We start from the raw sequence: 12,858 nt of genomic DNA, 5'->3' as shown, positions 1-12,858 counted from the left end.
CCTAGGGTGGCGACCCTTCCAGGTGCGATTCTGACGGGCCCATCAGCCAGGCCTCCCCCTGCCTGGTGGGTCCAGACGCCCTCTTGTGGGGAGCACACTTCCCATCTTGGGGCAGTGTTAAGATGCCAGGGGTAAGTCAGGGTGTCTATATAAAGGAACCCTCTGCTTTGCGTCTCTGCCCAGAAGACTTTTAAAACAGGCCCCGGACAGCTCTGTCGCCCCTCCTGCCACACGCGGACACGGCAAGACGTTTCCTAACAGTTTGGAGGCTCCTGACACAGGGTCACGTGAGCATCAGCTTCCCCATGAGTCACTGAAAATGGGAAGGTTAAGCATTCTGAGCAGGAAGTCACTGGGGAGAAGGCATCTGATTGGAAACAGAGCGTTTGGGGGCTCATCAGAACAAGTGTTCTTTCAGGTGGGTGGCTCCGGGTCTTTGGTAGCACCAGCTATTATTCTTCCTTAAAAAAAAAAAAACCCACAAATATAACATGCTCATTTTAAAAAAATATATATATATATATATGTAACATGCTCGTTTAAAAAAAAAGGCGGCTATATAGTGAAAATCAGTTTCTTGGGACTTGTGTATGTTTTTCTCAATGTTTTGCACGAATGACAGGGATAAACATGTACGTGGCTTGATGGGCTCACACTTGCCATGACTCACCTGCTGCTTTGCTCCCCTTCACTTACTGTCTGTTTTGGTCTTTTTTACCAGTACAGTGTGATTCACTTCAACTAGTTCATTTCTTAATGGCTGCTTTTGTATTCTGTTATTTAAGCATTTACCACAGCTGTGACAGTTAATGTTATTAGTTGCTTTCTTTCCGGTCTTCTGCGAACACCAAGAATGTTTAGTGAACACCCGTATACCGGTATCTTTCGTCTTGAGGCTTGTGGGATACATTTCTAAATGTCAAACTGCTGAGTCAAAGGGCATGCAGTTAGGAGAATTGATAGAGTTTGGGTCATACCTACCACTGGGTATTCATCAGCGTTAGCGTCTGTTTTCTCTACACGTCTAACCCCAGCTGAAAACTTTCCACCCCTGCCACCTTTGCCAGTCTGAAAGATACATACCTCTTTGTTGAGCATCTTAAAGTATCTGTTGGCCTTCTATAGTATTTTCTGTACATTTACTGTATATGTCCTCTGGCCATTTTTCTATTATGCTTTTTCTATTCTGATTTTTTGAGTCCTTTGCGTATTAGGGAAACAGAACCCTAAGTATTTGTAAGGACTGGTTTTTGTCCATTTGTCACTTTATATTTTGTTTTTTTCTAGAAGAGAGGCTTTATTTTCATGTAATCATTTTCCCCTTTAAGATTCTATTTGATGTCGATCTTAGGCATTCCTCACGCCAATGTTACATTTTTAAAAGTGCCCTTATTTTCTTCATACAACTTCTGTTCTTATTCAAGATCTTTGTTTCATGTAGCACTTTTTGTATAGTAAGGACTTGAGGCTAAAGATTGAGTCTTTTGGGGTTTTTTCCCCAAAATGCACAGCCAGTTGTGCAGGCATCATCCACCAAGATGTGCTGTTTCCTCCCTCGTAGGATGTGCTTCCAAATGGCCCGTTTAGTTGATGCAGCTCTTCCTGGGCTAGCATCACCCAGGGTTTATCATACGTTTCCCACCCCAGACCTTCAGGCCTCCATCACTGTTCTTCTCCAGAACCGTCTGGCTATCTTCACACATGGATTCCTCCAAGTTAATTGTTGCTTAAGCAACAATTAAGTTAGGTTTTCCCCTGAATATAAATCACTGTGTGGAAGGCAGCATGTTCAGTGCTGTCACCTACGTCATCTTCATGTACCCCTCACAAAAACCTGTGACCCGAGGTGACCCAGTGACCCTGCTGTTCCAGCCCGAGGTCAGGGACAGGAGATCCCAGCACGCGCACGCGCGCATACACACACACACACTCTCTCACTCTCTCTCTCACTCGCTTACTGAGTGGGCATCTCACGAGGCCCTGCAGTGCCGTGGCGCCCAGGTCACATTTCTTGCTCTCATCAGAGCTTCTTGCCTAAGAGTGTGCCTCAGAGGCTGAGCTGGAAGTTGGCAGTCTCCTGACCTGCAGGCCAATCCAAGAGCTAAGGCCTTGGTGGTGATGGGATGGCTTCCCTTCTCGGGAGCCCCGTCTCTGAAACTGGAAGCAGAGCCCTTGGCTGACTGGAAAAGCCACGGACAGTTCCGGGAGACCTGTGCCACCGGCCAAACCAGCTGTTTCCCAGCTCTCGAGACGGCACGCGCGGGGCTGGAGGTGGGCTTGTGTTTGCTTGTTTGGTGTCCAGAACGTGGCTCATGAGATCGATCTTCTCTCGCGTGTTTGTCATCCCACTGGTCTTCCACTTGAGACATGATCACGGGGAAAGGCTGTTTATTCCTTGGGAGCACAAACTTGGGAGAAGTCACAAACTTTGTTCCAGGAACCCATGGAGAGGCAGGTTGACCACAGTGGGGAGGGCACTGGATTCGACTTTGCCTGAAGGTCCGGGTTTGTCCATTTGTTTGGGATGGACTTGTTGAAACTGCTTGTCGCCTGGGCCCTGGGGTGGGTTCTGACAGATAGCAGAGCGGCCTCGGCCCCGACCTCCCAGCTCACGAGATAGTTGATCTACAAACCATGCAGTGACCAGCATCATTTCAGATTGTGAGCCCTGCCCTGGCCCTGCAGCAGCTCTAGAGACCGGGTGACGTGGCGTCCTGCCAGCATCCAAGGAGGCCTCACGCACACAGCACAGCCCTCTCTTGGCTTTCTCTCTCGTGCATGCTGCCAGCCACCTGGAGGAGAAGCACACAGTCTGTCTTAGCCATTCAGGCCATTACAACAGAATGCTACAGACGGTGGCTTCCAAACAAACTTACTGCTCACAGTTCTGGAGACTGGGAGCCCCAGATCAGAGGCCAGCATCGGCCAGTGAGGACCCCCTGCCTGCTCAGACTTCCCCTGTGTCCTCACATGGAGGAAGGGGGGCCAGCGAGCTCTGTAGGAGCTCTTTTATAATAAGGGCAGTAATCCCATTCATGAGGGCTCCACCCTCATCATTCCCCAAAGGCCCCACGTCCTAACACCATCACCTTGGGGGGTAGGATTTCAACTTGAATTTGGGGGCGTGGGACACAAACATGAGTCCATTTCACAGTCCTGCATGCTATGGGCAGGGGCTGGGACTTTGAGACAAGGCCTGAGAGCACATGGTCACCGAGGCTTGAAGGCTGTCTGCTGACACCTCAGTTCCAGAAGAGGAAACTGAGGAGCACAAGGGGGCAGGTGGTAGAGCCAGGACGGAATGGGATCCCTTTGACCACTGGGTTGTTTGTGGCCCCAGAACAGTGCTACCTGAGGTGACACCTTGTGTGTGTCAAGCACTTGAACTGAGGGAAGAAGCATCCTGACGTCTTGTGTCCTTCCCTTTCCAGGTTAATCTAGGATCCAGTTTCCAAAATGTGGCGGCTCCTGGCCACACTCAGCTGCCTGGTGGTGTTGACCAGTGCCTGGAGCAATGTGCATTTCCCGCCTCTGTCAGATGAGCTGGTCAACTTTGTTAACAAGCAGAACACTACGTGGAAGGTGGGCTGGGAGCCCCTTCTGTGTACTCTGACTCCTGAGGGAGGGGCTGCAGCTATGGCCCACGGGACAGTGTGTCCTAGACAGTTGATCTGATTCATAGACCTGGCCACTGAGGCCCACGCGCACCGCCCTGTCCCCTTCCCTGGTGTATGTGTTGTCCGTGTGTGAGAGTGTGTGAAGGTTCATGGGGGAAAACCAGCTCTGGAAGAGTTCACCACCGGGTAGACACTGTAACCCCACCGTGGTAGGTGTCACAGCCCATCAGTACCACCAACTCCGTGATTCTGCCCAGCCCTGAGGCCCGAGGCTACAGGAACAGAGGGATGAGGGATAAGCCATGTTCAGGGCATTGGAGGGTCTCTCGTGACGTCAGCAAGTGGTACAGCTTGGGGGAGATCCCCACTGGTCTGAGAGCTGCCCACTGCCCGTGTGGTCACTCTGGGCCGCTCCCCGCCTGCTCTGCAGATGCCTGTCTTAATCCATTCAGACGGCTGTAACAAAAGCGCAGAGGTCAGTGCCTGTAAACCGGAATGTGTTGCTTGCAGTTCTGGAGGCTGGAGGTCCAAGATCAGGGTGTTGGCACGGTCGGGTTCTGGGGGGGGCCCTCTTCCGGGTTGCAGGTGGCTGACCTCTTGTGCCCTCACTTAGCCTGAGGGGTAAGCTAGCTTTCTGGAGTCGCCTTATAAAAGGGCACGATCCCATTCATGGGGGCTCCACCCTCATGACCTAAGCACCTCCAAAGGCCCCACTTCTTAACACCATCACATTGGGGTTAGGTTGCAACATGAATTTTGGGGGGGACACACATTTGTTCTGTAGCAGTGCCCCAACGTTGCCCTTGCTCTGCGGAGGTGGAGGGGCCCCCGGCCTTGTCAGGGCTTGTGTGGGTGGTGTGCGTGCTCCACCCCGTCTCTGGAAACATCCCCACCCCGCTGCCGCCCCGTGTTGGTGGGTGACTGCTATGGGTGCGGCTGTCTTCCAGGCTGGACACAACTTCTACAACGTGGACCTGAGCTACGTGAAGAAGCTGTGTGGCACCTTCCTGGGCGGGCCCAAGCTGCCCCAGAGGTGAGTGCCCACTACTGGGGAGGACGCACAGCTACACCAGCACTGCTGCCATGGGAGCAGAGATGCTTGGCACAGAGGGTAGGGGGAGGCAAGAAGGCTTCCCTGGCATCTGTAGGCCTCACTGCCCCCAGAGCTGCAGGGACTCTGCCTGAGGTACAGGGGCTAGCCACCGATGCCAGAGTTTCCTACGGTGCTTCTCCAGGCGTCCCAGCTGCAGTGGGAAAGGCCCCAGGTCTGGGTCTCTAAGATCTGAATGGACCCAATCTTGAATAATTTAAGGAAAATCTAAGAAAAGCCATATGATCTGCTGTTAATGTTTTTTTTTTTTCTGGAAAAGTCTGCAGTTTCTGTTTTCATGTAGATACTACTCTTGAAGGAAGTGTTAGAAAAACCTAATAGGATGGGATAGTTACGTTATGGGGACCATTACACAGTTGTGAAGGTATTTAAAAAATGATGAACCTGGGCAGATGTTTGATTCGGGGTCGGGTTGGGGAAGCAAGAGATACAATTATCTGGACCCTGTGGCGAAAACTCTTCAAAGATATCCATAAAATGGGTGTAGAAAGAAACGTACAGAAGAGTAAGTTACGTGGAGCAGTAGAACCTATTTTGTTTTAGAAATTCCAAGGGGGGAATTCCCTGGTGGTCCGGTGGTTAGGACTCCACGCTCTCACTGCTGAGGGCCCGGGTTCGATCCCTGGTTGGGGAACTAAGATCCTGCAAGCTGCACGGCACAGCCAAAAAAAAAAAAAAAATTGTGTTTAAATAAATAAAATTCCAAGGGGACACCCTTGCATACGCCCTCCTTTGCATGTCCTTGTGCCTGGCCCCTTCTAGGTGACCTTTGCGGGGATAGGAGAGTGGGTTCTAAGGTGACAGCTTGTGACAGAGACCTTCCTTTTTCCAGAGCTGCCTTTGCTGAGGGCATGATTCTGCCTGAAAGCTTCGATGCCCGGGAACAGTGGCCAAACTGCCCGACCATCAGAGAGATCAGAGACCAGGGTTCCTGCGGCTCCTGCTGGGTGAGTACCCTGCTGGCCGGGAGGGCTGGGGCCAGGGGACAGGTTGGGGTGGGAGAGACCAGGGGAGTTGAGGTTAGACCAGCTGTGACTAGGGAAGTCACAGAAGGTTCCCAAGTCTCAATCTCCACCAGTATAAAAACAAGAAGGATCCCTAAGGTCGTGAATCATTGCAGGACCAGGCGGAAGAATCAGTACATGCAGAATGCCCTGTACAGGGCGTGCCCCACGTATGGGTTGTGAAGCAGTTTTTATTTCTGTTTGACACACTGTCCCAGGCCATCAGCAAATACCATTAACTTTGAAGAAGCATCCCATCTGTATCAATGGCTACCTTAATTGTGTTTGTTTGGGTAAAATACACGACATAAATTTAACCATCTTAATCATTAAATGTACCACCCAGTGGCGTTGGGTCCATTCGGGTTGCTGTGCAGGTATCACCACCTCTGTCCACAGAGCCCTTCATTGTGCAAAACTGAGACTCTGTCCCCACGAAACACTAACTCCCATTCCCCTCTCACCAACCCTCAACAACCACTCTTCTGCTTTCTGTCTCTTGTGGTTTTATTCCAGGGTAACTCGCAGGGTGGGATTGGGAGGAGGGGTTGAGTGGGGACGGCAGTCCGGAAGCACGTGCAGTCACATTCTGCACTGCTGAGGAGCCCCTGGGACATTTTTTTTTTTTTTTTGCGGTACGCGGGCCTCTCACTGTTGTGGCCTCTCCCGTTGCGGAGCACAGGCTCCGGACGCGCAGGCTCAGCGGCCATGGCTCACGGGCCCAGCCGCTCCGCGGCATGTGGGATCTTCCCGGACCGGGGCACGAACCCGCGTCCCCTGCACCAGCAGGCGGACTCTCAACCACTGTGCCACCAGGGAAGCCCCTCCCTGGGACAGTTTTATAGCTCACCCAGGGTATGGGGGGGTAGGTAGGTGCTTGGAAAGGGAAAGTACATTCTTAAGATTCATGAATGGGTAACTGGTCTGTTTTGTGGGTACCAGGAATATGTCAGCGAAGGTTTTCATCATTGTTTGGGGACTAACAGAACATAGAGGCTACCAGGCCCTAGTGATTATTAAAATCTAGTAAGTACTAAAACCTTTGATGACACAGAAGTGATTGACTGCACCGTGCATTCCTGGGTAGGGTCAGCAGAAGAATCGGAGGAACTGTAAGGGCCCAAGGGGGAATCGGTCACGCTAACAGCTCTGTGCTCCACCCCCTTTTTTTTTTTTTTTGGTCTCTCACTATTTTAACTAGTCTGGGTACCTCATATGTAAGTAGATTCATACAGTATTCGTCCTTTGTACAAGCTATATTTTTATGTCAGAAACCAAAGACCGCATGTTTCAGCAGCGAACTGAATGCCCAGGTAGAGGTTTGGGGTGGACTTGTCTCTTGATTTAATGCCCAGCTTGAGTACCAGGCCCCTCCGCTGCCGTGGAGAGGGACCAGCCACCAGGAAGGCACGGGGTGCCTGACGTCGCCCCCCGGGTGGAGGCTGGAGGGCCCGCAGTGCAGGATGGGGCTCAGTGTGCCGGTTCTTGCAGGCGTTCGGGGCGGTGGAAGCCATCTCTGACCGGCTCTGCATCCGCAGCAATGGACGTGTCAACGTGGAGGTGTCCGCCGAGGACATGCTGACCTGCTGTGGCGACGAGTGTGGGGAGGGGTGAGTCGGAGGCCCTCGAAGCCGCCCAGCAGACCTGCGGGTGGGCGCTGGCCGGGGGGCTCCCTGCGGGTGGGAGCGCCGCTCCCTCAGGCAGGATGACGCCTCTGCTGAGACACGATGGGGACCCGGGGCGTCGGAAACCAGGCCGGCCGCGCAGAGCTGGGTGTGGGCCATGGGGGCCAGACACAGGTTCTCCGCACAGGCGGCTTAGCTTCTGGGTTTTGTCGTGCTGGTTCCCTTCCTGCTTGAGGAAATGTAGTGGTCTCTGGGGCCTGTCTCCTCTGTAATTAAGGGTGGTGGGCTCCCAGATAAGCCACGTTCGTAACCAGATCCTGTCTTCTGCCAACTCTGCCCTTGCTTCTGCAACAGTGGTTCTCAGATGCGGCTGCGGATTAGCAATACCTGAGAGTTTAAAAAAAAAAAGCCCAGGTCTCACCCCACAGCAATGAAATGGGAATCCCTGGCATTGGTGTTCTGTAAGAGCCACAGGGGATTCTAACGTACTGCCCTTCGAGAACCGCTGTCTAGACAGAAGACAGAGCCTGATTATGAAAGTACTTCCTGTCTGCTGGGGGCGAGTCCCTGCAACAAGTGGCTGTCGGGAGGATGAATGGGGCATTTGGGGGTCTGGGAGAACTGTCGCGCCAGTTGCCAAAGGCAGTGGTGGTGCACCGGGCTGTGGTCTGGGAGCAGCGAGAACCACTCTCACCATAAGTTTAACCAGTGGTTCTTTTGTCAGCTGTAATGGCGGCTTCCCCGCTGGAGCCTGGAACTTCTGGACGAAACAAGGCCTGGTGTCCGGGGGCCTCTATAACTCACATGTGGGTGAGTGTCTGCCCTCAGCCCCCATCTGGCCAGATAGATTTTATATGCAGGAATAATAGTGGTCTCATTTTCCCCTATAAAGTAGAGGTTAAGGGTTGAGGGCAGGAATGCTGGGCTGAAAATCCAGGTCGAAAGACAAGGCAGCCTTGTGTATGGCAGTTAGCAACAGGAGGACAGGGTCAGTGTCGCAGACTTGAGGCTTCTGTTCCCGCGAGCCGTTGCCCCGATTCTTCACTCTGGCCTCGACGGGCCTCCTCCTGACACCCACCTTTGTCCTTGGCCCTCCAGGCTGCAGGCCCTACTCCATCCCCCCCTGCGAGCACCACGTGAACGGCTCCCGGCCCCCGTGCACGGGGGAGGGCGACACCCCCAAGTGCAGCAAGATCTGTGAGCCCGGCTACACCCCATCCTACAAAGAAGACAAGCACTTTGGTAAGCGGGGCGGGCGCCCCCAGTGCACCGGCCGGGGGAAGCCAAGGAGGGAAGACCAGGGCTTTGGGGTCTTAGGTCAGGAACACAGAATGGGGCCTATCTTAAGGGAGGGAGCAGCACACTGCATTCTGCCCGTTTCCACCCTGAAGTCTGCGGGAATGGTGTCTTAGAACTCCAGCCTAGGAAGGAAGAGACCAAAGGTCTCATTTCATGGGGGAGTAGTCTGCCCTAGAATCCTTCTGGGTGCTGCCTGCCCTGTTTCCAGGGTCTCAGGCCCCGTGCGACCCTCTGTGGGAGGCGCCCTGCCTGACTTGGCCGGTCTCTTTGCAGGATGCAGTTCCTACAGCGTCTCCGGTAGCGAGAAGGAGATCATGGCGGAGATCTACAAAAACGGCCCAGTCGAGGGGGCCTTCTCCGTGTATTCGGACTTCCTGCTGTACAAGTCTGGTGGGTCTCAACCCCTGGTGGCAGCTGGAGGGGGAGGGAGGGCTGGGTTCCCGGCTGGCAGGACCTCCTGGGGGGAGGTGGGCCTCCAGGGGGAGGTGGGGCCACACGCCCCTGGCTGCTCCTTGGCTGGTGGTAGAGCTCTCCGCAGCGGAAAGGCCAGCTCACATCTCTCCTTGGGGAGCCTTTCCATCCCCGCCTCCATTGCTTCCTCATCGCATTCACGTTGGCCTTGGCAGAGTCTAAGCGTCATGCCCAGCACCCAGTGGATGAGGAAAGAGGGAGCACCTTGCTGTGGGGATTCAAACGGCCGGGGACAGGATGGTCCCCGCCTGAGAGCTTAGAAATCCCCCATTCCAGACGAACAGTCTGTGCTGAGGGCTTCTGTCTCATTTTATATGCTGCTAGATCGAAAACTCCAAAGCTCTCCAATCTTATAGAAAAAAAACCAAGGTGCCTGGCAAGAAAAATGATAAAGTTGGTAGTTCTTAACAGTCTCCACCAGTATTATATGAGAGGACGCATTTCCAATTCGACGAAGTGATTCACCAGTGAGGCGGTAGCCTGGGGGTCCTCAGAGCACCTTAGCCAGCATCTTTCTGGGTCATCAGCACTACCAGCCCAGCCCCTCTCCCACAGCACCTCTGCAGGGTGTGCCCCAGAGCAGCAGTGAAACTAAGCCACGGAACCCTTTCGACACATCATTACGTGAAGTCACTGTATGTAACACAGTTAACTGTTGGTATTTTTATTAGAATTTACAACTTTAGTTTTAAAGGGAACCAACAAACACATTTGATCGGCCTCCATCTTAATATTTACCTCCTATAGTGTGTTTGTTAGGCTTTCAAAATAAGTAATTCCAAAATGTTGTGGGAACCCCTGGAGCTTCTTGTGGAACGCCAGGGCCGGTCCTTTCCTCCGGCCCCGTCCGTCCTGCCCGGGGTGACCAGTGAGCTGGAGGGGTGCTGTGGCAGATGGGGCGGCTGCCCGGCCTGACGGCTGTCTCCTTTCCCAGGGGTGTACCAGCACGTCACAGGAGAGATGATGGGAGGCCACGCCATCCGCATCCTGGGCTGGGGAGTGGAGAACGGCACCCCCTACTGGCTGGTCGGCAACTCCTGGAACACTGACTGGGGTGACAATGGTGAGCGCAGCCCCTTCCTGCTGAGAGCAGGGCCCCCTGAGCAGGGCACAGCGGGCGTCCTGTCCTGCTCCGCCAGCTGCGCAGGTGCCAGGGAGCCGGGGCTTCCACGAGGGCAGCCTCTGATCCCGGGAGGGTGTGTGCTGGGCCTGGGTCCCCATGGCACCAGGTGCAGGGGCCGGATGCGGGCTGAACGGAAGCCGGCAGAGCACCTTGTGGGCCGGCTGGTGACAGCTTTGGGGCTGGTTTGTGACTTCCGTTTCCCCGTTTTTCAGGGGTGGGTCTGGATATGTCGGCAAAAGCCAAGCACTCTCTAAAGGGGTCTTCTGCTCTCTAGGCTTCTTTAAAATCCTCAGAGGAGAGGATCACTGTGGAATCGAATCGGAAATTGTGGCTGGAATCCCATGCACTCGTCAGTACTAGAAGATGTAACTCCTGTGGGCCTGTCCGCTGGCCCTGGGGCAGTTTTTCCCTAAATACCGCCATTCAGACTGGGGATGAGATGCAGGGGTAGGAATGTCTGAGTTTTAGCCAGGGCCTGAAGGACTGGGTCAGGCCGAGCCTCATGTCTGCCATCCGCACTGTCTTCCAAGGAGACGCAGCCAAGGCCAGCCCAGCGGACGGGCTGCTGTCACGACGCAAGCACTTAGGCAAGTAAGCGTCTGCCGAAGCAGAGCGAGCCTCTGCTGTAGACCAGCTGTGTAGTGCCTGCTGCCCCCGCCTCTGCGTCACCAGGGAGCAGGACAGACCGGAAGGGTTTGTAGTTTCCCAAAGGAGTGGGAAGCAGCGCTCTCCTAGCTAGATGGATTCCCACCCAAGCAGGCAGCTTTCTGGATCCGGAATAGGTTGAGAAGAGATAGATAGTGGGGGCAGCCCTTTGGAGAAAGCCACGTTCTCCCAGGGCCCCTGCGTCTGTCGAGGTCTGCAGCGCTGCTAACCCTCGCTGGTCTTGTCCTTGGCATGATTCTTAGGTTTTCTGTTGTGTGCTCCTCGGCTGATCAGGTGGATGAGAGTCTGCTGGTTGGAAGAGCTGTACTAGTGGTACAGATCGTCTCCTTCAAACTCAGTGGTTGAGATTTCTCTTACCTGCTGCTCTCTGATAGCCCTCTGATACCACAGTCTGGGGAGAAGCCGGCTTTTACTGTTTTGAAATCACTGCTTCACCCTGTTAATATAACAAAGAAAAGAATGACTGCCAATAAAATGCCTCTTCTTCAATGGGAAGTCTGCGTCCTGGTGGCATCTCGAAGATTGTTTGTCACTGTCTGTAGACATTTAGCTGCTGTCTCTCCTCATGGATCTGGGTGCCCTTGAACCTCTAACCAGGGATATCTTGCCTGGGTTGAGTGGAACAAAATAAATACCTAATTTTTAACTTCACTGCTGCAGCCATACCTTCAAACCACAGCACCTCCTCTCTTCTTACTTTTCTGTCATTCTCATCAACCCTTTTCTATAAATCTACCACCCCACACTGCCCCAACCCTCGATGAACTCTGTGCCTGCTTAATTAAAGAGGTAAGAACTCTTACCTCTTTTTTTTATTTTACCAACTGCACACCAGCAGTGACCTGAGGGTTCCTGCAGGCGTGGTGTGCTGGTGGTGTAACCAGTCCTGCTGGAAGACCAGCTTCCCGGGTCGGGGCAGAGCCCGTGTGCAGTTATGAGCTCCTGCCTCTTGGGACGCTCGTTAAGAGCTGCTGCTTTGCATCATCCTAATTACCCGTACACAACGGGAGGACCCCAGTTAGTTCTCCAGGGAACAGGAGGCTGAATCTCCACCTCTACCCACACCCCGGCCTGTCAATACCCCAAGTCATTTCCCTTCCACAACTGGGAGTGGAACCAGCTCCTTCCAGAAGCACAGGAGGTTTAACTTCTGATGTGCCCCAGAAATTAGGATCAGAACTACCTCAGATACGCTCTTGAACACCTGGTGAACATCACTGCAGGAAAAACTGGTGAAACTCATAGTACTTACAGAATGTTTAACAAGGGTTAAAGCTACAAATTCTTCATTGCAGTATCTGTACAATTTCAGCTAGGATACATTCATAAGCTCAGTGAAGTTCTAACATTTTCTACCCACTCCCAAACTGCGTTGAATAATTCTGTTTACTACTTTCTCCAATTCGCACCCCTTACCCACCTCCATCCTCACCCGAATGCCAGCAGAGATACACTAAGTGAACCGAACTGGACCTCGGGGCATCTTCGTGCTTGGCCTGAGGAGTCTGTTAGAAAACAGAAAGCAATGTTTACGATTGGGATTGCCGCCACTACTTCAGGACACACTACCCCACTACCACCACCTCATTGCCTCAGTTCAGTAGGTGGGAAGTTTTTCTTGGGTGCCCCCAAACAAGATGACAGTTGGAAGTGACAGTGCCTTTTCGTTTACATGGAGAAGGGCGTATTTTTGTTCAGATTTAGAAGGGTGAGCAAAGGTAGTCCAACCTTTCCCGTTCCTTTAATAGGCATCAGAAACTGTACTTGGGAGCCTCAGGAGTGGTCCATGGACCAACAGCATTGCCATCTCCGAGGTTCTTGCAAGAAATGCACAATTTGGGGACAGACCGGAATCTGCATCTGTAGTTAACCAAGACTCCAGGTGACACGTTCACTATGGTTTGAGGAACGCCTTAGAGCAGTGGTTCCCAAGCTGGTCTCC

General features: G+C 53.1%; 1 protein-coding gene across 1 annotated transcript in view; it reads left to right on the top strand.

Annotated features, from left to right (window-relative positions):
• Positions 1-11,411, top strand: part of CTSB (cathepsin B) — a 29,045-nt gene extending 17,634 nt beyond the window's left edge. Inside the window, exons 2-10 of the mRNA XM_067745336.1 lie at positions 3,432-3,582; positions 4,565-4,650; positions 5,561-5,675; positions 7,224-7,342; positions 8,082-8,167; positions 8,456-8,599; positions 8,930-9,046; positions 10,062-10,190; positions 10,525-11,411. Coding sequence (XP_067601437.1) covers positions 3,457-3,582; positions 4,565-4,650; positions 5,561-5,675; positions 7,224-7,342; positions 8,082-8,167; positions 8,456-8,599; positions 8,930-9,046; positions 10,062-10,190; positions 10,525-10,610 — 1,008 coding nt within the window. The 5' untranslated portion in view covers positions 3,432-3,456 and the 3' untranslated portion in view covers positions 10,611-11,411. The remainder of the gene's footprint in view (positions 1-3,431; positions 3,583-4,564; positions 4,651-5,560; positions 5,676-7,223; positions 7,343-8,081; positions 8,168-8,455; positions 8,600-8,929; positions 9,047-10,061; positions 10,191-10,524) is intronic.
• Positions 11,412-12,858: the final 1,447 nt, after the last annotated feature.

Source organism: Pseudorca crassidens, chromosome 7 (assembly GCF_039906515.1).
Source record: "Pseudorca crassidens isolate mPseCra1 chromosome 7, mPseCra1.hap1, whole genome shotgun sequence".
Taxonomy (NCBI): domain Eukaryota; kingdom Metazoa; phylum Chordata; class Mammalia; order Artiodactyla; family Delphinidae; genus Pseudorca; species Pseudorca crassidens.
This window is presented reverse-complemented; position numbering and strand designations above follow the sequence as displayed.